Source organism: Octopus sinensis, linkage group LG3 (assembly GCF_006345805.1).
Source record: "Octopus sinensis linkage group LG3, ASM634580v1, whole genome shotgun sequence".
Taxonomy (NCBI): domain Eukaryota; kingdom Metazoa; phylum Mollusca; class Cephalopoda; order Octopoda; family Octopodidae; genus Octopus; species Octopus sinensis.
Window position 1 is genome coordinate 136,177,737 of NC_042999.1, and position 25,201 is coordinate 136,202,937.

Consider the following 25,201-nt stretch of genomic DNA (forward strand, 5'->3'; position numbering starts at 1 on the left):
AGCTCCATGTCAAACTGTTCAACCCATGCCAGTATGGAAAGTGGATGTTAAACAATGATGATGATGAAGCATGACTGTGTGGTTAAGAAGCTTGCTTTCTGCTTGGGTTTAGTCCTACTGCACAATACCTTGGGTTGGTGCCTTCTACTCTAGCACCAGGTCAAAAAATGCCTTATGAATGGATTTGGTAGACAGGACCTGAAAAGAAGCATGTGTGTGTACATGTGTGTGACTCAGTGTACATGTGTGTGTGTGTGTATGTGTGTGCACCTTTACCATGACATCATGTAAAGGTTATAAATCATCATCATCATCATCATAATCATAATAATAATAATAACAATAATAATAATACAAGAAAGGTTGTTCGTTTCCAGTCTTATATGAAAAACATGTCCAGCTCTGGGAGAATATTACCTTTCTTGGATACAGCTGATGGTTGGCAACAGTAATGGCATCTGACCATAGAAAATCTATCTTGTCAAATTCCATCTAACCCATGCAAGCACAGGTAAGTGGACATTAAATGATGATGTCACTGTCACTGCCACTGCTGCTGCTGATACACAGTCTCTCTCTGTCAAATAGCAGTCACAAGATTTCATTGACACAAGGGTATATTAGAGGACACTTGCCCACGTTGCTGCATGATGAGATCAAACCTGGAACCGTTTGGTTGCAAAACAATGTTCTATTTTAGCTGTATTTCTATTTGTGGTTAAGAAGCTTGCTTCCTGACCATGTGGTCTTGGGTTTAGTCCTACTACACAGTGCCTTGGGTTAATGCCTTCTACTCTAGCACCAGGTCAAAAGAATTGTCAAGTCAGTATCTGTTGTCTATCACTATGACTAACACATCGTCATCTGCTAGATCAGGGTCGACAGATCAGTGCTATACAACCACAATAACAACTACTATATTGTACATTAACTAGATATGCTCCGCAAACATACTTTCCCTAGCAAGGACAACAAAAGTTGTATTTTCAGTAAGACTTCCCTCTGTTCTCCTTACAGAGTAGTCATAGGAAACAGACAAAACCAAAACATTTCCTTTAAACTGTGAATCAGCATGAACTATGTTGGACACCACTTATCAATAGGCTGCACTCATCTCATTCAAAACCAATTACTAAATCAATAAACACTTTTTATTCCTCTTCGGTTATGCATGTGTGTGTGTGTGTGTGTGTGTGTGTGTGTGGATGTGTTTGTGTGCTGCAGAGAAGTATGAGTGTGTACATGAATACATATAGAGGTAGATATATTGATATGTAACAACAACTCTAAAGGAAGGGAAAAAAAGAGAAAAGAATGATATAAAGGAAGACTAAAGGGTAGAGTAATAAGATGAATACAAATAATTGAAGATGGTTGAAATAGGGGCTGCAGCAGACTTATGGAACAAAACTAACAGGATACTTTCATTATATCATTAACAAATCACAGCATTTGCTGACCAAAATTTAATTATATTTGTAATGTAATGCGTTCTTGAACATAGATTAATTGCAATTAACAAATGTGAGTAAATTCATGCATGCACACATGCTTGCATACAATGCATATATACTAAATATATGTGTGTGTGTGTATGTATGTATGCACACATAGTACACACATACATACGCTCATATATTAATGCTTCAGAAATACAGCTAAAATTGCTTTGATTATTTCTAATGTAAATGTGATAGATGTCATTTTCTTAATGGAAACTCTTGGACAAATTGATAGCAATCAGGGGAAAGGTTCTGAGGTTTCAATTATTTTATCTAAGTAAGCATTATGATGGTCTTTAGACAATAGTAAACTTCAATCATTCTTACTTTCCAGAATGTTTAACAGGCTCAATTTGGATAGTGTTTCAGTAGGGAACCTGATGTGAAGAGAAGGGGAAAGAAAAGTGACAGGCCAAGCAATATTGAATTTGCAAACCCTTAACCCTTTAGCATTCAGATTACTCTGTCAAATGTAATGCTTATTTAATTACTTTGTTTTAAATTAATCAGGCGTTATCTCATAGCTTTGAGATTTCAATGATGTGACTGCTTATTTTACAATGACAAGGTAGGTGTAAGAAGCTGGATCAAACCGGGTTGAATATAAAACAAAGTAGAATATTTTGGTCAGATATGGGCAGTTGAAATGCAAAAGGATTAAAACAGGTTACATGGAAACTATTATACTCACTTTTCTGTCAGCATTTGATAATAATTTCATTACACCTCTGACTGGAGCAGGAAACAACACATCTCTTCTGGCTTGGAACCAATTATTACAACAATCCCTAATACACCCAAATTTGCAGTTGAATCGTTTCACTAAAAGAATAGGAAAAGAAAACAAAAATGAGAAACATTTATAAATATCAAGTACTTGGGTGCATTCCAAACACAATAAAACCACTTAAATCAATCAGATATCCCCATCATTATTCAATATCATTACACCTGTATTTCGCTTGGCCACATGTCACGAAATCAAATATTGTTTTAGAAAGGGTTGATTCACAGTTTTATTTTATTTTATTTTTTATTCAGCTCGAAAGATTTTCGTTTAAATACTTTTAACAACAGACATTGTTGTTGTTGCATTAAATTCCATTACTTCAATGTTGCTTGACTGAATGGGATCAAATACAGATTCATCTTACAATAATCTAAACAGTGATGTACAATATTCTAAGATCTAATTAACTATTGCAGCACAAGTCTTATATATTCTCACTTTATCTCAAGTACTTGTTATGAGAGAAACATTTCATAGAAGCTGAGAATATAGTTAGAACAATAAGCGCTTCAATAAGTAACATATTCATAACAAAAGAAATAACATTATACAACTGAAGGTTCAATATTTAGTGCATCAAAGGAGGCTCATTAATTATTTCCTGTCTTCATATCAATTGACTATTTAAATCACATGACTTTGATATATATATATATATATATATATATATATATATATATATAATAATAATAAATATTAGGGAATAAATCCAAATTTACAGGGAAAAATCAGATTTAGGATTGAATCCAATTTTATAGTAAAATATTATATTATATTAATTAGAGACAAAACCACTATTATGCAAATCAAACAAAGAAAGACTTAAGCCAATACATAAAAAATTTTATATAAATTAAATATAATTAAAATAACCACTACGATCGTTTCGTGTCAGCACTTCTGTCTCATAGAAGTGCTGACACGAAACGATCGTAGTGGTTATTTTAATTATATTTAATTATATAAAATTTTTGATGTATTGGCTTAAGTCTTTCTTTGTTTGATTTGCATAATAGTGGTTTTGTCTCTAATTAATATATATATATATATATATATATATATATATATATATATATTCTTTTACTGTGGCCATGCTGGAGCACCACCTTTAGTTGAGCAAATCGACTCCAGGACTTATTCTTTGTAAGCCTAGTACTTATTCTGGGTCTCATTTGCTGAACCACTAAGTTACAGGGATGTAAATACATCAACATCAGTTGTCAAGCAATGGAGTGGGGACAAGCACAGACACACAAACATATACATATATATGTGTGTGTGTGTGTGTATACGATGGGCTTAGTTTCTGACTACCAAATCCACTCACAAGACTTTGGTTGGCCCAAGGCTATAGTAGAAGACACTTGCCCAAGGTGCTACATAGTGGGACTGAACCCTGAAGCATGTGGTTGGTAAGCAAGCTACTTACCACATAACCACATGCATGCATGCATGAATGCATACATACATACATACATACATACATACATACATACATACATACATACATACATACATACATACATATATATATATATATATATCCATAGATATATATATGAGAAGATAGAATAAGCAGGGCAAGAGGAGACACATGGGTCAGAGAGTCATTGAAGAGGTCACACAGAATGTGTGATGGAAGAAATTTGAGAGTCAAATAAACTAAAAAAAAATAGTACTAATAAGACTAAAGTCAAGATAGAATAAATACTGTGTGTGTTTCATTGGCAAAAGATGACCATTCTCAAGTATAAACGTGTGTGTGTGTGTGTGTGTGTGTGTGCATGTGTGTTTGTGCACAGAAAATGTGTAGTGGAGTTTAAGATAAACACCAGTACAAATATCCTATGTACATATGTTTCCCCATTGCAGTTAATTGGAACTCAGCACTGGATGTTCCAATAGCATTTGGATGCCAAACTACAATGGATCCTCCAAAGCTGAATTCCAATTAACTGCAATGGTGAAATGTACATAGGAACTAAATACTTATACTGGTGTTTATTTAAACTTCCACTGTGTGTGCTCTGTATGTCATAACTAGTAACACTGCTAGGTACAGTTGTCAACTAACCATTATACTGGAACCAGATTGGATAATGATAATCTACATGGAACTCTAATTCATATAGTAGTAGTAGTCATAGATCAAACTGTACATTCAAGATATCATCATCATTTAACGTCCTTTGCTGGCATGTGTTGAACAGTTTGACCAGAGCTGGCTGACAAGCTGGAGAGCTGCACCAGACTCCAGTCTGTTGTGGCATGGTTTCTACAGCTGGATGCCCTTCCTAATGCTGACCACTTTACAAAGTGCGCCAAGTGCTTTTAAGTGGCACTGCATGCAAGTTATATTTGAACATATAAATATGAAGAAGAGTATATTCATAGTGATATATAAATATATATATATATATATATATATATATATATAATATATATATATATATATATACACATCTGCCATGAACACTTTAAATGAATATTATTTACCAATTGTTAGTTTTGTAAGCCAACTGAAACTTCCTAATATCTCTCTCTCCGTTACTCTAAAATTCTTCATGGAATTTTGCTAAGCTAGAAATCTGCCTCGTACAATCTCCCCAAATTAAACCTTGCTTATTCGCAGTGTGCTCACCCTTTCCTGCCCCCACTACCAATACCGGATATCTCTATCTTTCCACCATCTACACCAGATATCTCTCTCTCTTTCCACCACCATTATCAGACATCTCTTCTCTCAACCCTCCTCACTGATGCTGTTCTCTATATTACCTGCACTCTCTCTCCTGGGGCAAATGCCACTAACTTAGCTGCCCACCTACTTAACTAGCTATCTTTCATTTCATTTCGTCTAGAAATTTGTCAATAACTACCCAGTAATTTTCCATGGACATATCAAAGTGAAACAGAAAGCTAATGGGCTGTATGTGTGTGCTTGTTTCTCTGTGTGTGTATGTGCATCTGTATGTGTGTGCATGCGTGCTTGTTCTTGTCTTGTGTGTGTGCATGGGTGTGCATGCGTGCTTTTGTGTATGTATGGATGAGCTTGTTTCCTCTCTTTCTCTGCTTGAAACCCCCCTCCCTCACTGGTGGCACCCTCCATTATGCCTGCAATCTCCTCTCCCTGGACAAATGCAACTAGTTTAGTTGGCACCCTACTTAATCTAACATTGGAATATTCATATTTGCAACACCAGTAATGCTTAAATTTATGTTTTTATGATGTCCATAATGCTTTTACTTACAATGCTGCTAACATCTACTCCTACTCCCAGTAGGGGCAACAATCTTAATTTGTTTGAATGTTTGAATGATGTCAGGCTGGAAGTGAGAACAGCTGAAGCATGTCTAACAAACAAACACAGCAGGCACTGAATAACATCTTCCCTCCCCAAGCCTCACCCTGTCAATATAGGCACACTGACAGGTAGATCTAGTGAGATTGTAGAGATGCTTAAAAGGAGACATGTCGATGTATGCTGCATACAAAAGGTAGGATGGAGAGGGTCCTCACAGGCAAGGCATATCGGTATAAAATCTTCTGGCAAGATAGAGTAGAGGGTGTAGGCATACTCCTTGTGGAGAAATGGGTGAATGCGGTCATAGAGGTTGTCAGGGTATGCAATAGAGTGCTTAAGCTCAGGCTAGTCCTGCAAAACAATAACAGCTACAAAAAAGCAATCACCATGGCTGAGAAGACAAAGTTGACATTTTTTACCAAATACCAGAAAGCCAAATATCAGGACTTGATTTACAATACATTGTCAAAAGATGGCATGCAGCCTCATTTCCTACTGAAGTCAGCTGTTGCAGTTTTCCAGCAAGATCAGTGTGCTAATGTCTGCAGAAAATTGGTTTGGAACACAAACAACTGAAGAAAGACACTAAGGAGATGGCCAGGCTAATTCGATGCTCACAGCTCCACTCAGGTGGAGTGTACAAGTAAAGCATAAAACATTTGCAACTTTGTGGTACCTGTTGGAGATATGGAAGACTTTCCAACATCATGAGGACTTTAGTCACTATCAGGAGGGGAGCTTGTAATATCTGTAAATAGCCCCTGTAGTTTCTGCATGAGGCAAAATGTCCTTGATATCTAATTCACATGAACACATGCACACACACACACACATATATGTGTACACACACATATGTACACACACACACACACACACACACACACATATATGTATATATGTAATATACATAAGTACGGACAGCTCAGTGCTAAGTGGGGAGTCTTACTGATGATTATAATATGTGGAATATAAGGCTGTGAGCTGGCAGCAAAAGTTAGCATGCTGGACGAAATGCTTAGTGGTATTTCACCCATTGCTACGTTCTGAGTTCAAATTCTGCCGAGGTCGACTTTGCCTTTCATCCTTTCAGGGTTAATAAATTAAGTACCAGTTGCGTGCTAGGGTCAATCTACTCGACTTGCCTCCACTCCCAAAATTTTGGGCCTTGTGCCTAGAGTAGAAAAGTATATGTGGAATCTTACATCTTACTACTTGAATTTCATGGGCTGGGTTTTATCAAATTTCTCCAACCATTTAAAGTATATCAAATTTTCACCAGATTTTAAAAGAAATCTTCTATACTGGTGTAACTTCTATATTATTAATTTCTTGAAAAACATTTATGCAATTTTCATCACCTGCATGCAAAACTACTTTTTTTTAAAGATAACCTGGTGAAAAGTTGAAATATTTTTACCAGTTTATCTTAAGAAGAAATTTAACAAGAGCCCATGTGTCTGATCATCAGGGTGAGTAGTGCCATTTAGGTAGTCTATTTTCAAAATACATAGGCAAGTGTGTCAAAAACCTCTGAATAGGAACAGTAGATAACTGCTGGAAAGGGAAATGGAAGAAAATGAAAAGAAAGGGAAGAGAGAGACGTTATAATTTTCTAGTAATGGTCAGGACAATGGTGAAGGTAAGGTAACTACACACTTATGTGCAAGTTGACCATTGGGATTAAACTGAGGGTGATTGATAGACTGCAAATTGTGCGGTGAAGTGTTTACATTCACTGTAAATCATGCTTATTTCAGTGAAATTTCTAAGTGATGAATATCGCAGGTGATTTGCTTTTACACCAATGGGCTCCTATGCATGTCAGATACACTGTAGAGATTATCTGTGGGAGGTAAATAAATTAAGAGATAGATAATGAATGAAAATTAAAATATGTAATTATGTGACTGTGTTCATGAGGTTATGTGGTTGTAAGTGTAGATTTGTCTATATGCAAATTGCATGTGTTTGAATGAATCATGATAAGTAGAGCTTTGGGAGAAATGATTGATTTGTAAATTACACTTTCATATGTCAATGCTGGTTTCACACATTCCAGTAAAATTTCAAACTGTCACACATTACAGGTGGTATGTGGTTGCTTAGTTTATTCATTAAATGTCATTTTTTTTACATAGTCAAGATTATATATGACTAAAATTATCTGTAGAGATAAAGTTAAAGGATTATAAATTTATGAAATCATTATGTCTGTGAATAGAGAGTCAAAATTAAAAATTTAACATTTAATTAAGAGATTTAAGATTATAAGATACGTGATTATGCATTCATAAGGATACAGGATTGTAAATTATATGTGCATATGCATGTGTCTGTATGAGTAGATATGCAAAATTAAAAATATTTAATAAAACTGAACGATAGGTTGTAAATTGCTCGTTTGAGTTTTATACCAATTATACAGGTTACAGTGAAATTTCAAAATGCTAAATGCTAAATTTATATATCATATATCATATATGCATTTGTCTTATTTTGATATTTTTTCCTTAATTTTGTCAAAATTTTATGTTATAAAGATTGTCTGTAAAAGTAAGTATGGTTACAAAGATTATAAATATATGAAATCATTATTTCTGTGGGAGGTAGTAGAGAATTAAAATTAAAGTTTAAAAATTTATATAAGATTATGGAATATTATGTGACTATGCATTCATGAAGTAATGTGGTTGTAAATATGTGTGTGTGTAAATACACAAAATTAAAAATATTTTTAAAAGTGAATGATAAATTGTAAATTGCTCATTTGAGCATTCATGTCAGTTATACATATTCTAATAAAATTTCAAAATGTTAATAGTTAAATGTTGTGCATGATATGCATTCACCTTAGTAAAATCTTTGATTTTTAAAAATATTTAATGTTGTCAGTGATAGGAATGGCATCCAACAGAAATTATATAAAAAATTAAATGTAAGAGTGGAACAGTATCCCTGATGCATCTAAGAGGGTAGCAATACCAAATGAGGGCTGATTCAGTCCATGATGACTCATCTGTTGGATGCCAGCAAGAAAAAAAAGAGAGGAGAAAATGATGCTAATGATGATGCTAGTTAATTGGGAACTAATAATATTGTCTTTACCTAACATACATGAAGCATTCCTAATACATATGCACTTCAGTACAGCTGTACGCAATACTTTTGCTACAAAACCCTTTTTCAACAAAGTCACTTTGTACAATCTGCTGTTTTGTAGTTCACATTTCAAAACCTTCTCATCCTTTTGTTGGTGGTATGCTTAATGTGCTGCCCAGTTTAACAGCACCAACAGGTTCATGTAGTTTGTTGAGAGGCTTACCCACTAACTGGTTTGACATCATTGACTGAATTCACTCTCTTTTACTCTTTTTTACTCTTTTACATGTTTCATTCATGTGACTGTGGCCATGCTGGAGCACCAACTTTAATCGAGCAAATTGACTCCAGAACTTATTCTTTGTAAGCCTAGTACTTATTCTTATTGGTCACTTTAGCTGAACCGCTAAATTACAGGGACATAAACACACCAGCATCAGTTGTTGAGTGATGTTGGGGTGGGGGGGACAAACACAGACACAGAAACATACACACACACACACACATATATATATATATATATATATATATATATATATATACATATATAAGAAGGCCTTCTTTCAGTTTCCATCTACCAAATCCACTCACAAGGCTTTGGTCAGCCCAAGGCTATAGTAGAAGACACATACCCAAGGTGCCATGCAGTGGAACTGAACCTGGAACCATGTGGTTCATAAGCAAGCTACTTACCACACAGCCACTCCTGTTGTAAGATTTTGGAGAAGACCCTCACCTAGCTTCTGACTTGTCTATGTTTTATTTCCTGCAGATATTGCTTTGAAGATGTTCAGATTGGACATCAGTCATACCAACCTCACTAGTCTGTGAGGGTCTGAAAAGTAATAGGCACTTTTCAAGTTCTATTTAACTGATTTTGATTGGCTCAAGGCTATAGTTGAAGAAACTTGCTCAAGGTATCATGCAGTGGAACTGAACCTAAAACCTTGTGGTTGGGAAGTAAACTTCTTGATCATATAGCTATATTTGAAATATATGATATTTCAAAAATTCTGGTCAATACTTGTTTTAGAATATATTTATTTTTTACTGTGGACAAATTCTCTATATCACTTTAGCATAAGGATTACAATCATAGCTATGAATTATACTTACAGAGTTTTTTGAAAATCAGAAACAGCACCGGAATAGGTATAAGTAGAAGAATCCATGCATGCATCCAAAGTCGTACAAGGACAAATGCCCAAAACAGAGCAATAAAACATTGGTCGCTTAAAGAACGATGCTGATTAGTCTTGACCTTCTTCTTTTCTTGGTGAGGAGGATGAGTTCCAACAGAAAGAGATTTGACTTTGCTTGCTTTTGCATCACCGCTGCCACTGGCTTCGGTTGAAGTTCCTTCTGTTCCCTCTGTAGGTAGTTCTTCTATTGGTGTACGTCGTTGTAATGTTGGTGTACTCTTTGGAGTTGTTAGCATAGCAAAAGCTGCATACATAGGGCTGTCAGAAGGTTCTTTGTCTGTTGAATAGAAGCAGAAATAGCAGTTAAAACCTCACCAGTTGAAAGGAAATAAGATACATTGAACAAAATATTCAAAGGCACAAATATTGTAATATATAGACTCATAGAATAGGTGTGCATTATCTTACATTCAAATATCACATAAAATTCAATAAACTTATGCTTATACACACATACACATTAACATATACACAATATGTTTTCAAAGAATACACATAATTTAATAAAAATAATGTAAAAATTCCATATTTTATGCAGCAGTAATAAAAAAAATATATTTTATTTAATTTCTTTTGTTTAAGAAAACACATAAAATTCTTTATTTCAAGCCAGCAGCAAAAAACAGTATAATAATGTATTATTCATGTAAGATGGTAGTCATAAAACCTTTCTGTATGGTTTGGAGAGCAAACAATTATCAGTAGCTTAAAAAAAAATACATCAATATAACGAAGAACAATTTTAACATATTGCAGCTTGAAAATTGCCAATCAGAATGAAAAGTTTTGAGAAAACTCACTGAACTATTGTAACTGAAATGATATTTACTGAGAGTGATTTCTCAGTGATATGATGAAATTAAATCTTAGAAAATGGAACCAAATTAAACAAAATATAACATTACATTTTACTTTAAATTCTACTCTAAGAGAAAACTCAGAAAAATGTTTTACTCCTGAGAAAGAGAATTAACATTTTGACAAACTAAGGAAAAGAAGAAAATAAAAATTAATTTAACAATAAATTTAGAAGATGATTTTTTTCCCCTCCCCAAATGTCTGGTATTTCAATCTCCTTATCAACAGAAATGTAGGCAACGATATTAAATGTTTAAATCTTGGTAAATTTAATATATAAAAAAACTGTTTTGTCTAATATAATACACTTCCTTTGCTTTTGTAGTTTTTTCCATTACAGAATATATGTGCTTGTTTTGCTGACCTGGGAAAGATCTTAAACATAAATTTATGAATTATAAAAATTTTTGCTTAATGGGGAGAATTATAAGTAAATGGGAAAAAATTTTGTTTATGAGAATAGCAGTGAAGCAAAGTTAACAACATATTCTATGAAAAATCTTAAGTTGACATGGTTATTCATACACTAAGACTATTCCTCTGACATTTATCCAATACCTTGTAGTGAATATAAACAATTCAAAAATGGCTTTGTTGTAGCTTTCTATTATGGAATTTAGGAGGAACCTCAAAAAAAGGAAGAGACCAGATTTGGTCAGATTTAGTATATTTTGCTGAAAATGATGTAAACTAACTGTCATTTCTCATTATAAATATAATATAGATATACTGTTCTATTTTCTCATATTGCTATCTTGATGTTGTGATCTAGTTAGGTAATATAATGTGTTTATAGAAATATGGAAAGAAAAATAAAATTTATGTTTCTATCCTCCAGACAACAATTTGAGTAAATATTCCCAAATTATTGATTTACTGATGTAAGTCTTCTTTGCCATAGACGATGGTATACTTGGAGACTACACTGATTATTTTACAGCTTATAGAAATTCATATAACAAATACTGAATAATTCTAGGACAGGCTTAAATATAGAAAACAGAAGGTGAAGAAGGGACAAAGAAATTAATAGGTGTTTAAATGCTAAAAATCTTCCCTTGATAAAAGACATTTATAACAAATTTGAAAATATAGTTGAAATTTCTTCATTTGATAAGTTTCTTTTTTGAATAAGAATTTCATATTATTACAATAAGGCTGTGAGCTTGCAGAATTGTTAGCACACCAGGCAAAATGCTTAGCAGCATTTTGTCTGTCCTTATGTTTTGAGTTCAAATTCTGCTGAGGTCAACTTTGTCTGTCATCCTTTTAGGGTCGATAAAATAAGTACCAGTTGAGCAGTGGGGACAATGAAATCAGCTTTCCCTCCCTGGAAACTGTTAGCCTTGAACTAAAATTTTAAATTATCATTATTATTATTATTATTATTATTATTATTATTATTATTATTATTATTATTATCATTATTATCATTATAGTTATTATTATTATGGCTCAGTGGTTAGAGCGTCGAGCTTATGATCGTGAGGTTGTGAGCTCGAATCCCAGACCGGGCTGCGTGTTGTGTTCTTGAGCAAGGCACTTTATTTCACGTTGCTCCAGTTCACTCAGCTGTAGAAATGAGTTGCAACATCACTGGTGCCAAGCTGTATCGACCTTTGTCTTTCCCTTGGATAACACTGGTGGCGTGGAGAGGGGAGGCTGGTATGCATGGGCGACTGCTGGTCTTCCATAAACAACCTTGCCCGGACTTGTGTCTAGGAGGGTAACTTTCTAGGTGCAATCCCATGGTCATTCATGACCGAAGGGGGTCTTTACCCTTTTTATTATTATTATTATTATTATTATTATCATGTTTTTTTCCTTCTTTCTTCAAATTTTCTTCCGTTTCTCGCCGAGTGTTTTCCATACACCTAGGGCAGAGAAGGGCATTGTATGCATTTCCAGATTACACGCGCAAATTCAAAGATAAAATATGTATTTAAAAATTAATAACTAAATAAATTCATGGATGGATGTTATTTTCACAGCGATAGTGCTCTTCTCAGTACATGAGCCATTCCAGTTAATACGATTTTTTGCACTTCCTGTAGGGATGGTAAGCCTGGAATCATTTTCAAATAGGTTTCAGTACTTTTTTTTATCATTCTTAGAGATCCTACAATCACTGTAGTCACCTTGAGATGCCACATTTTTTTCAACTTCTATTAGCAGGTCTTTATATTTACTAATCTTGTCAAATTCTTTCGCTGCTATATTGTGATCACAGGGAATACTCATGTCAATTAATAAACACGTCCTTTATTATTATTATTATTATTATTATTATTATTATTATTATTATTATTATTATTATCATTATTATTATTTTTCACAAATATAATTTTTTTCCATTTTTTAACCTGAAATTATAATAGCACAAATTATTTTTGGCAGTAGCCCTTATCAAATTGAATTTAAATGGCTTCAACATACAACATTTTAAGAATAATTATGTACACAAATGAAATCCACAGCATTAGTTGTGATCCAATAGCTTCAATGGCTTCACAAAATTGATTAGTTGTTAGAGTTTAACAATTATTTTATATATTCCAAATAATAAAGTATCTCTAGTGATGCTTCCAATGCTAATGCATGTTTAAAAACCTGTTCAAATAAAAAACAAAAAAAACCATTTCCAACTCATGCTTGCAAGGAAAGCAAATGTAAAATGATGATGATGAAAAAAAATGAAAAAAAAACACTTTCACCTCATGCTTACAAGAAAAGTGAACATGATGATGACGCTGAGGAGGAGGATGATAACGATGACAAGGTGGAGGTGGAGAGTGGTGACTTGTATAAAAACGATATAATTTAATGTAATTTCAAAATTAAAGCTTGCCTTGAGAGTATGTGACTCTGAAAATTAACATATCACAATTTTCACTAAGTTCAACTTCAGTTTTGAGGTCATCTACACCGTGAAAGCATCAACATTTATGATTTGGTTGTGTAGGTTTTATCATTTTCTCTACCGTAATCTATGTAATTATTGCTGAATAAAATATCTGTTTATATGCAATTAGGAAATTTTGCAGACTGAATCTTGCTAAAAAGAAAATTAAATGTAATTCTATTGAAACATTTGTAAATTTACTAAAATCAATTAATCTAATTCATTTCATAACCGGTTGGGACATTTGACATCTCTCACTTGCAATATCTTTTTAACCTTTTAAGGCTTTAACTTCAGTCAAGTGAAGTCTTGCAGGGAAATTAATACAAGGTTTGCAGGAATGGCTATGTGGTAAGAGCTTTTTTACCAAGCACATGGTTTCAGGTTCAGTCCCATTGCATGGCACCATGGGCAAGTGCCTTCTACCATAGCCCTGGGCCGACCAAAGTCTTGAGTGGATTTGGTAGACAGAAACTGAAAGAAGCCCATCGTATGTATGTGTATGTATATATATATATATATATAATATATATATATATATGTATATATATGTTCGTGTCTCTGTGTTTGTCTCCCTACTACCATCACTTAACAATCAATGCTGGTGTGCTTATGTCCCTGTAACTTAACAGTTTGGCAAAAGAGACCAATAGAACAACTACTAAGCTTAAAAAGAATAAGTCCTGGGGTCAATTTGTTCTATTAAAGGTGGTGCTCCAGCATGACTGCAGTCAAAAGACTGAAACAAATAAAAGAATAAAAGCAATATAGAACAAAGTAATATTTAACTGTAGCGTGTGGTGACTAGTACTGGTGCATCTACATCTTCCACATATGTAAATTCCCAGTGCAATGAGAAAAATGAAATTTGTAATTCTTGTGTTATAGCATTGGCACATGGCTCAGTTGCTAGTGTCGGCCTCACAATCATGAAGTAGTAAGTTTGATTCCTGGACTGGGGTGTGTTGTGTTCTTGAGCAGGGCACTTTACTTCATATTGCTCCAGTTCACTCAGCTGTAGAATGAGTGGCGATGTCACTGGTGCCAAGTTGTATTGGACTTTGCCTTTCCTTTGGATAACATCAGTGGCAAGGAGAGGGGAGGCTGGTATGTATGGGCAACTACTGGTCTTTCATAAACAACCTTGCCCAGACTTGTGCCTTATAGAAGAACTTTCTTGGTGCAATCCCATAGTCATTCATGACTGAAATGGGCTTTTTTTCTTTTTATGGAGTGGTAGTATGATGCAACACCAATTTTTCTGCAGCCTTGGTTCAAGACCTGTGCCAGATTATTCATTTTGCTAGATTAAAAGATGTCATGTAATAATAATTCTGAATAAATTCCTAGAAGACTGCTGCTATGTTATTAATAACTTTCTCACAACTAAACATTCATGATGCACATTTGTTTATTCATTGGAAACATGTTATGAATTGGAAACATTCTTCCAATCCTTCAGCTATAATAGTAACACTTACCACCAAACCACTGGGCCCCTGCTAGACTTCTTTGAAATATAACTGTGAAAGAGCATATATTTACCTTTCCCTCTTCCATGCTGAGATATTGAATTCTCTGCATTGAAGGTAATTTGCCTATTAATTTGCTTTTCATAATGAGAGTATTCCTTTGGAGGTTAGCAGAGAAGGTAGACTTTGCATGCTGCAAGTGTACAAGGTAATGATTACTAAAGCATATCCAAAATAGACTCTCACCAATGCCTAAGTGGCTCTATAAAAGTATTCACACATATAATTAATCAGGTTCTACATGGTGTCATATCCAATGACTGGTGTAGGCATCATTATAGTTAGCTATTACAAGGATAAAGGAAATGCCTAATATAGTGGTAATTACAGATATCATACTACCAAGCAAATGCTTTCTTCTATAGTCCTGGGCCAACCAAAGCTTTGTGAGTAGATTTGGTAGATGGAAACTGAAAGAAGGCCATTTCATGTTTGTGTATTATTGTTATTCATTTTCAATCTTCTGCAAAATCATGTCTGGCCATTGGGAAATATTACCTTGCTTGGAAACGAGTGAGGGTTAGTAACAGGAAGAGCATTCGGCCACAGAAAATCAGTCTCAATATACTCCATCCAACCCATGCAAGCATGGGAAAGGAGGTGTTAAAATAACAATGATAATATATATGTATATGTGAGTAGAAATATCCGTGTATGTATGTTGTGTGTGTGTGTGTGTGTGTGTGTGTGTGTGTGTGTGTGTATGTATGTGTGTATGCACATGGATTGGGGTGTTGTGCTCATGATCAGAAGATTGTGGTTTGGAATCCCAGACTGGACAATGTATAGTGTTCTTTAGTTAAACACTTCGTTTCACATTACTCCAGTGCACTAAGTGGGCAAAAATGAATAATCCTGTGATGGACTAGAGTCTTGTCCAGGTAAGGGTGGAATATAACTGCCACAGAACCTTATGAGCCTATGGCTCAGGAAGGACCTTTGATCCTAGTTTGATATATGTGTATGTTTTCATACTGTTACAGTCAAGTCTACAAGACTTTTTTTATAGTCTCTCATCTCTTTAGTACATCTATCACTCACCTCTCTATTGCACATCCTTCTTATTAGACCTTTTTTATCATTCATCTGTCTATCACTTAACAGTCTAATGTGCATGTTGTTGATACTCATTTCTCAATCACTCTCTTCTTCTTCTTCTTCTGGTACTGCTGCTGCTGCATTTCCTCCTCCTCATTATTATGGCATTAAACTGCTATCAGGACTCTTCTGCTCATCACACATTACTTCCAGTATAACTTAAAAGGACTCATCCTGGTTCTCCCTCCAACATTCGACTCCTCTGTTTTTCATCTTTATCATCCTATCTCTCTTGTCTATCTCAAAGTATACGCATGAAGGACCTTGTCTTATGTACACCATACACTCTTACCTACACTTCCTGTGACCACACTTATACACATACATGCACACATCCCTACACACACACATACACACACACACAAAAAGTTGAAATTTTTTGGTATCATTTATTCACCATTACACATGTTTTATTTGCTGATAGGTATCACAAAGTTGTACATGTTGGATAAACATGTAAGAAATTTTTTATAAGAAATTTTTCAGATAGAGAATCAAATAATATAAAGTTTAGATTTTACCCTACCTGTTTTCAGTTTTCTATGTAGAAAAAACATGTCTGGGCTATTTATTGTTCAATAGACTGGGGAATCATCTTATTTCAAAACAAATGGGAATTAGCAACAGGAAGGGCATCTGGCTGTAGAAAATTCTGCCCTAACTTACTTATATAACCCATGCAAGCATTGAAAAGTAGACATTAAAAGTATTATTATTATTGTTGTTGTTGTTGTTGTTGTTATCGTTATTATGGTGATGATGATGAGTATGTATGTATGTACATTGAATCATATTTTATATTTTACCATTTCTTTAAACAATTATTCTTTAGAGTTCTTTTGAAAATTGACAATTTTTCTTACAAATAATGTCCGTTATGTTTTTGGAGATGTAATGATGAAAATGAAATAAGAAAAAAATGAAAGAAAATAAAGCAATGATATAAGCAATGAAGATTTTTTAGAATATCAATAATTCTAACTTTAAATATGTTGTGAGAACGTACAATCATATTTAAAGTAAGGAAAAAACATAAATACACATAAATGAAGTTAGATTGAAATGTCAGACATCATTTTTTAAAATCGGTTTCTGCATTATTTTAAATAATTCAAAGCTAACTGTTCATTTAATCAAACTAAAATCACTCTGTCCCTGTCTCTCTCTCTCTTTCTCTCACACACATACATACACACAACTTTTTTGTCTTGTCTATTTGTTTTATTTCACTCTTTTCTCTAAACTATTTGTTTTAAGTGGTAGAAACAACATCAGATCCACTGTCATGATGTGATAGTGGATTTCTTTGTGCTGAAATCTTACAAAAGCCATGCACAAACACATAAATTATGTATGTATGTGTGTCTGTGTGTGTGTGTATATTAAAGAACACAAATGGGGCTCAAAATTCACAACAGCTGTTTCAGCAAAATTTTATTGATGCATTCTTATATTACATCATGGCAAAACCCTACCATGGTAGTTGGTGAACTGGTCATCTTACCTGTTTATATGCTTAAGATTTACCTGATGATGGTGAGTTTTTGTCATAATGTAATCTAAGACTGCATCAATAAAATGCTTCCAAAACAGCTATTGTGTTCTTCTTTTATACATATGCTACTCTTAGAACCATTCTTGGGTTAGATCTGCAGTTCATATTGGATTGGGTACCTATGTATTTATGTATCTGTCTATATGTATATTTATATGAATAGATAGATGTAATGTACATATACATACTTACTACCAATATACTACCAATAAATAGCAACTAAGAGTTGCTTCAATCTACAGCTGGCTCAACACTAAGTAACTAGCCAATCCTGGTGCCCTACATATTGATATACTTAGATTCTAATGAATCCTGCAACTGAGATCCTCATCATCATCATTTAATGTCCGCTTTCCATGCTAGCATGGGTTGGACGATTTGACTGAGAACTGGCGAACCAAATGGTGTGGGTATACGTTTATATATATATATATATATATACACACATATATATATCAGACAAGAACCGGTGCATTCACCATAATACGACCATTGGATGTCGATTTGAGGGAGAGAGTGACCTAAAATGTGGCATGAACATTTGATCACTATAAACAAAGGTCATTTGGCAAAAGCAGAATGCTCATATGTCATCTTCGATGGGAGAGTCCATTATATATACATCATCATCATCATCATCATCATTTAGCGTCCGTTCTCCATGCTAGCATGGGTTGGACGGTTCAACTGGGGTCTGTGAAGCTGGAAGGCTTCATCAGGCCCAGTCAGATCTGGCAGTGTTTCTACGGCTGGATGCCCTTCCTAATGCCAACCACTCCGTGAGTGTAGTGGGTGCTTTTTACGTGGTATGTGTATATATATAGTGTATGTGTGTGTGATGTATGTATGTATGTATGTATGTATATATATATATATATGTATATATGTATATAAATATATATATATATAGTGTGTTGTGTGCATGTATGTATGTATATGTATGTATGTATATATATAGTCATCTTCAGTGACTGCAGTGTGTATGTGTATATATGTATGTGTGAGAATGCATCTGTATGCAAGTCAATAGTATATCAGAGAGGATTCAACTTGCAGGCCTGCCATTGAGTTCATGAGAGAGAGAGATAGAGAGATAGAGACCGATCTAATGTACTGGGTATAAACATAAACACACATACATGTATACATACACATTATATATGTGCATGTAAAGTTTAGCATTCTGTATTGTCTGTACAAAAGGATTATTTATGAAAAAGACATTTTTCCTCTCCTATCATATCTATTTTGCATGTAAAGCATAGAATGGAAGTTTCAAATCTAGTTAACATTATGTATTCTGTTCTGTACTGTTGTTTCTATTTTAGTCCCCATCACCTGCAGATGGCGCATTCTTACATCTTCACATTTCATTGCTATAGCTCATAGACAATAAATAAATTTAAACCAAACACAAATTTTTCAGAGTTATGTATATATATATTGGTTGTCAGACATAACTCTGTATATACATAGTTATTCAGATATAACTTTGGAAAACTAAACTTAATTTTAAATTCCTTAATTGTCCATTAGGTGCACTGATGTCTGTCTGCAAATGATGAATACTGAGAAAACAATTGCGAATAAAATTTTAAACTTCAGTTAGATTTGAAACTTCATTCTATGCTTCACAGAAGATGAATAAAATGATGGGAGAGAAAAAAATAGAATAGACTTATGTGCTTCATAATTAAAAAAAATTATTATTTCATGTTCTCATATGACATCAATGACATATAATTCTTGCTGGTATTTCTACAAGAGATTTGCATTTGAGTCCCATGGGCAGCCTGCAAGTTTTTCTATTCAAAAGCAATTTTCTATCCAATATTTACATGCACTTTCTTAAAGCTTTATGTTCTCTGCAATCCACTCTTTCAAAAAAGAATACCTAACATTATATATATTAAACTTAAACTTAGCCCTTCCCACATTGTGAGATGCATAATGCAGCAAGCTTCCTCCAACATGTTTGATCTACAGTTGCTACCATTCTTATCTGATTGGTCTTAATGCATTTGAAGTCTCTCTGGAATGCCTGACACTAGGCATTCTTGGACTGACTTCTTTGCTCTTTTCTTTCTTTTGGCATCCATGTCTTTGCAGTTTTTGCATACCAAGTAGTTTTTGGTAGGTATAAAACATCACTTGTCAGCCAAAACTGTTTTTCAATGCCTAGGATTGATTTTGCAAAAAAGATTTCCTTATTTGTAATTCTATTTTGTCAGGTGACTGTGGGGCTTTTCTATAGATATATCAAGGACGTTATCCACTTCGTTGCTAGCTTTGCTGATACTTTCCCTCATTCCACTGCTATACACAATAATTGGCAGAACAAATTCTGTTTGACTGATGGAAATATGAGTATCACTGAAGCAGATACACATACATGATGATACACATGTATATCTGAAACAACATGATCTGGGGTTTGGTCCCACTTTGTGTCATTATGAGGGCAAGTTTCTTCTGCTAAGCTTCAGGTTGACCAATGACTAGTGAATAATTTTGTTGAAAAAAAAGTATGCAATGTGTGTGTGTGTTTACATATGTATGTGTGTGTGTTGTGTGTGTGTCTATACATTTATATATATATATATATATATATATATATATATATATATATATATATATATATAATATATACACACACACTTACACACTCACACATATATCTTTTCTTAATTAAAAAAAAAAAACTTGTCTGTGCATGAGTTTTCAGATATCTGCTGTCGCTTTTATGTTGAATCCATACTCTCACTGATATCACTTGTGGTTTTGCAAGTGAAACAAAATGTAGTTGCTTGGTGGTGGTGGTGGTAGGTGTGGTGGTAGGTGTGGTGAGGGGGTTGCCAAAAACAAAACAAAAAATCAACTTATGAAACTAAAAATAACATTAATCTAATTCCAATGCATGAATTTCATCAATTTAAGATTTAAAAAATTGTAAATATTCATGAGGAGAGTAAATAAAGTTTTATTTAATTCATTTCATGTATTAGAAAATAGTAAATATTTATAAGTTGAGTTAATAAAGCTAGAGCTTTTTTAATTTGAAACTGGGCAAGATAATACAAATCACCTTATGGTGATTATCAGTTAAAAAAAAACAAAAACTGAAGAATACCAAGATCTTACTGGTATTTATAAGTTGTTACAGAAATAAGCCGTAATAAGATTGCTACTGAGAAGCCATAATGACGTTTTGATAAATGGTAACTTTGATCTTATATAGCGATTGACAAACTGTAACTTCAATGGTAGTAACAACAAGAACAACAATGTTGCTGCTGCTGCCACTGCCACCACCATTGTCATGTAACATCTGTTTTCCATGCTGGCATGGGTTGGAGGGTCTGGCAAGAGCTGGCAAGCCAGAGGATTGTGCCAATCACTATCGTCTGTTTAGGCATGGTTTCCTAATACCGACCATTTGTCAGAATGTACTGGGTGTAGATTTACAGATGGTAAATCACTGATTCATTATACTTCTAAAAACTAAGGCATCAAGGACTGTGTTCTTGCAAAGGGTTTCATTTGAAGAGCACTAACTTTTCCTCTGCTTTTACATTATTCACCAATGTATATCAACAAAAGATATTAAAAAAATGGTATATACACATACATACATAAATGCATATTTATGTATATATATTTTTATAGTTCAAATATATGAGGCATTTACAAGCAGACAATCAACATCATCATCATCATCATCATCATCATTTAACGTTTGTTTTCTATGCTGGCATAAGTTAAATGGTTTGACTAGAGCTGGTAAGCCTGAGAGCTGCACAAGTTCTAATCTGATTTAGCTTGGTTTCTATGGTTTGATGCCCTTCCTAATGCCAACCACTCTACACAGTGTACTGGATGTCTTTCCTGTGCCACCAGCATGGGTGCCTTTTATGTGTCACCAGCATGGGTTCCTTTCACATGTCACTGGCACTGGCCTTGACCATGATTTCAATTAGCCTTTCTACTGCTTCTATATATGTGTATGTGTGTGCGTGCGTGTGTGTGTGTGTGTGCATGTGTGTGTGCACGCATGTGTGATGGCATATGGCTTAGTGGCTAGGGTGTTACACTCATGATCTTGCAATTGCAGTTTCAATTCCTGAGCCAGGTGGTGTATTTTATTCTTGAGCAAAATACTTCATTTCATGCTGCTCCAGCCCATTCAGCTGTAATGAATAACCCTGTGATGGACTGGTGTCCTTTTCAGGAAAAACTGTAGTGATTGTGGTCACTTTATGCTATGGAAACTGGGTAACTGGCCCTATGAATCTTAAGGCTCAAGACATATGTTACTATAAATCATCATTATCATCATATAACATCTGTTTTCCATGCTGGCATGGGTTGGACAGTTTGACTCATCACACAACACACACATAACAGACTGCTGTACTGTTTGTTTCTTGCAATCATAAACCACTCATAGAGGATTTGTTAAACTGAAGCTATGGTAGAAAGTGCATACTGAAGCCTGTTGCATAGTGGGATCATTGTTGGAACTACATGATCATGAAACAAAGCTGGAGCAAGGAGAGTTTGAAAACAATATAACTAAAACTTATTAAATACAAAAGGAGGAATGAAAGCCTGAAGATATTAGAGATATGCAAGGCTATATATAGCCCATAGCAACAACCGCTGTTTGTATGCAGTATATACTGAGAGTAAATTCTGAAGTTAAAAATCATCTTTTAATGATATTTCTCTATGCACCTCAAGCTAGCATAAATTTTTTGACATTTAAGAAGTTGATGATTAATATCTAATTAATACTTATAAAAATGAAAACATAATTAATATTAATCTAAAAAATATCTTGTTTCAGGCAATAATCTATTTGAATTATGTATATGCACATGTGTATGCATATGCTTGTAGATTACTGCCCAAAAACTATTTATCTTAGCTGTTAGGATACAGACACTCTTGTGTATTTACACTTACTCTTGTATGTGAATATGTATGCATATTAGTGCATCTGAATATTTGCATGTAAACACTTATATACATAGACTGTTATGTGCAGATCTATAAGTAGATACACATACACATGTATGATCCTATATATGTGCTTTTATGCATGAGTACATGCATATTTCTTTACATGTGTGCATATATGTATGTGAATGATTTTTTGTTAATTAGTTCTATGCACATCTGCATATATACTGAGGTATGTGAACGTTTTTATAATTGTTACTTAATAATTAGTGCTTAATGCAAGAGGTAATCATTCTCTAAGTGATTTCTATTTTTTAATGTATTATGCATTTTGATGTCTCCAGATGTTATTATTTTTCTGTGCACTGGTTTGGTTGGTTGTTTTTCATTGGTTGTTTTAAATATACCTTTACTACTATTTCTAATGTTACTGTATCATGGGGTATGTAACTAGCTTGTAGTCTGTGCCATTTAAAAGAAAATATACATGGGGTGCTGAAAGGTTCCTGGCCTTAAGGGTATTGCAAAAGGCCTGGTTGCAGGCCCAACCTTCTGAGTTCTTTCACAGGGCTTAGAAAAACCAAAAGACTGCTGCAATAAGTGTGGGAATCTGAGAGGGGAATATGTTCAATAATATCATAATTAACTGTTCCTCCAGTAATTTCTTTTATCCAAAGCCAGGAACTTTTCATCACCTCCTCATATTTATTCTGACATTTGCAATGTGATAACAACCTGTTTTTTTGTTCTTGTCTTTTTTCTAAGCAAACATATTTGTTATGCGATTATGCAGTGTACAAAGGGTATACTTCAGAAACATTCATGCATGCATTTATATGTTTTATATTCATATTAAAGCAGTTCCTTAAATCCCAAATATGCTTTGATAGAGTTATTGCGTTTCTGCTATCAATGTTGTAGAATATGTGTAAGTGTTGCATGTATCTGGGTTTGAACATGTTACTTGTTGCACTGATGTTGCCAGTCATTGATATGTCCCACCTGCCTTGTCATGTAAATCACTGCTTTCTTTAGATACATTCTATTTAAAGGTCATGCCCTTGATCTGCTGCAACTACCTCTGTGTTTGGCTATTAGTGGTGAAATTCTTGATGCATGGTTATTTTTATGGCTTAGATTACTTTTACCTTGTTTATGTAGCTATAGATGACTTTGTATTATTCCTGTTTAAGAGCTTGTGGTATCTATGGGTAGTTGTTGACTGTTTGGAGATTACTATTAAGAAGTTCTTTGCCATGTTTACATTTAAATTAAAGAGTGATTGGAACTAGATGAAGTTTCTTTTCTGGATTTGTTTGGCTTCTTGTTTGTTTGTATAGCTCTAGATTTTCTAGATTTTTTAAGAACACATACACAGATGTGAGGGGTTGTGTGTGTTTCATCATCGTCATTTTAATGTGTACTTTTCTATGCTCGAATAGGTGATATGGAATTCTTTAGGCAAATTTTCTACATTCAGATGCTCTTCCTATCACCATCCTTCACCTGTTTCCTGGCAAGATATTTCCCTCAATCTGTCAAGCAATGTACAGTCTAGGTAAAATTACAAGCTTTTTTTGTTTACAAAGGTTACGCAACATGACAAGACATGTCAAGAAGCCTAGACATGCTTTTACAATTGATTGCAAGCATTTCAACACCACCAGTATTTGTCAACAAGGTTGTTGTTTTGTTTAGGAGTTTGTGAATACATGTTAGACAAAGAAAATATTACCATATGCAATGGCACATGAAATAAAACAGTTTGACAGAGTTGAGATATGGAAGTTTACAGTGCACTTGCTCATTTACTTGTAACAACCAGTAAGCAAGCTGCAACTGTGCTGATGAAAATTTTAACATGTAAAAAGAGAAACAGGACATAGTATATGCAGAATATTAAGTATATATAGAATACAAGCAAAACACTCCCCCCCACCCCGTCCAATGGACGGTGCTGAGTTGTCAAACATTTAAACCAAATTTTCTCAAAACAACTTGTCTGACTGTCCCATCTTGTGGCATTATTTCAAACCAGCTGGTTTTTTTTGCGCAAACTGCACAATCATTTTTCTCGCATATGCATAGTATCGATTGCAACAGTTGATGTACTTGCATGTACAAAAGCACGTTCCCACGGCTTTATCGATTTTTGTAATTTTTTCAAAACTTATACATGCCTTGATACTGTCAGTATCTATATATCAAATTTGAGTGCAACAGGATGGAGGATGCCCGAAATCCTAGAAGACACACACACAGACAGACAGAATGGATTTTATATAATAGATTAAGTATGTACAGATTACTAGATGACAACCCATAGAGAATGCTGTACAGAGTTAAATTAGAGGCTGTTGTTAAAAATTTTGTCTTTAAGGACTAAAATCTTAGTC

The 25,201-nt window shown here is 34.1% G+C and overlaps 1 protein-coding gene across 6 annotated transcripts in view; it reads right to left on the reverse strand.

Moving 5' to 3' along the window:
- The window catches only part of LOC115209732 (transmembrane protein 245), a 482,091-nt gene that overhangs the window by 314,565 nt on the left and 142,325 nt on the right, over positions 1 to 25,201 (reverse strand). For 5 of the 6 annotated variants that reach the window (XR_004998339.1, XM_036501362.1, XM_036501365.1 and 2 more), the window contains exons 3-4: positions 9,813 to 10,178; positions 2,194 to 2,324 (exon numbers count right to left, since the gene is read on the reverse strand). Coding sequence is in view for 5 of the 6 variants with exons in the window: in XM_036501362.1 (XP_036357255.1) it covers positions 2,194 to 2,324; positions 9,813 to 10,178 (497 nt within the window). In the remaining variant the exon portion in view is untranslated. The remainder of the gene's footprint in view (positions 1 to 2,193; positions 2,325 to 9,812; positions 10,179 to 25,201) is intronic. The other variant, XM_036501363.1, reaches the window with a different exon arrangement.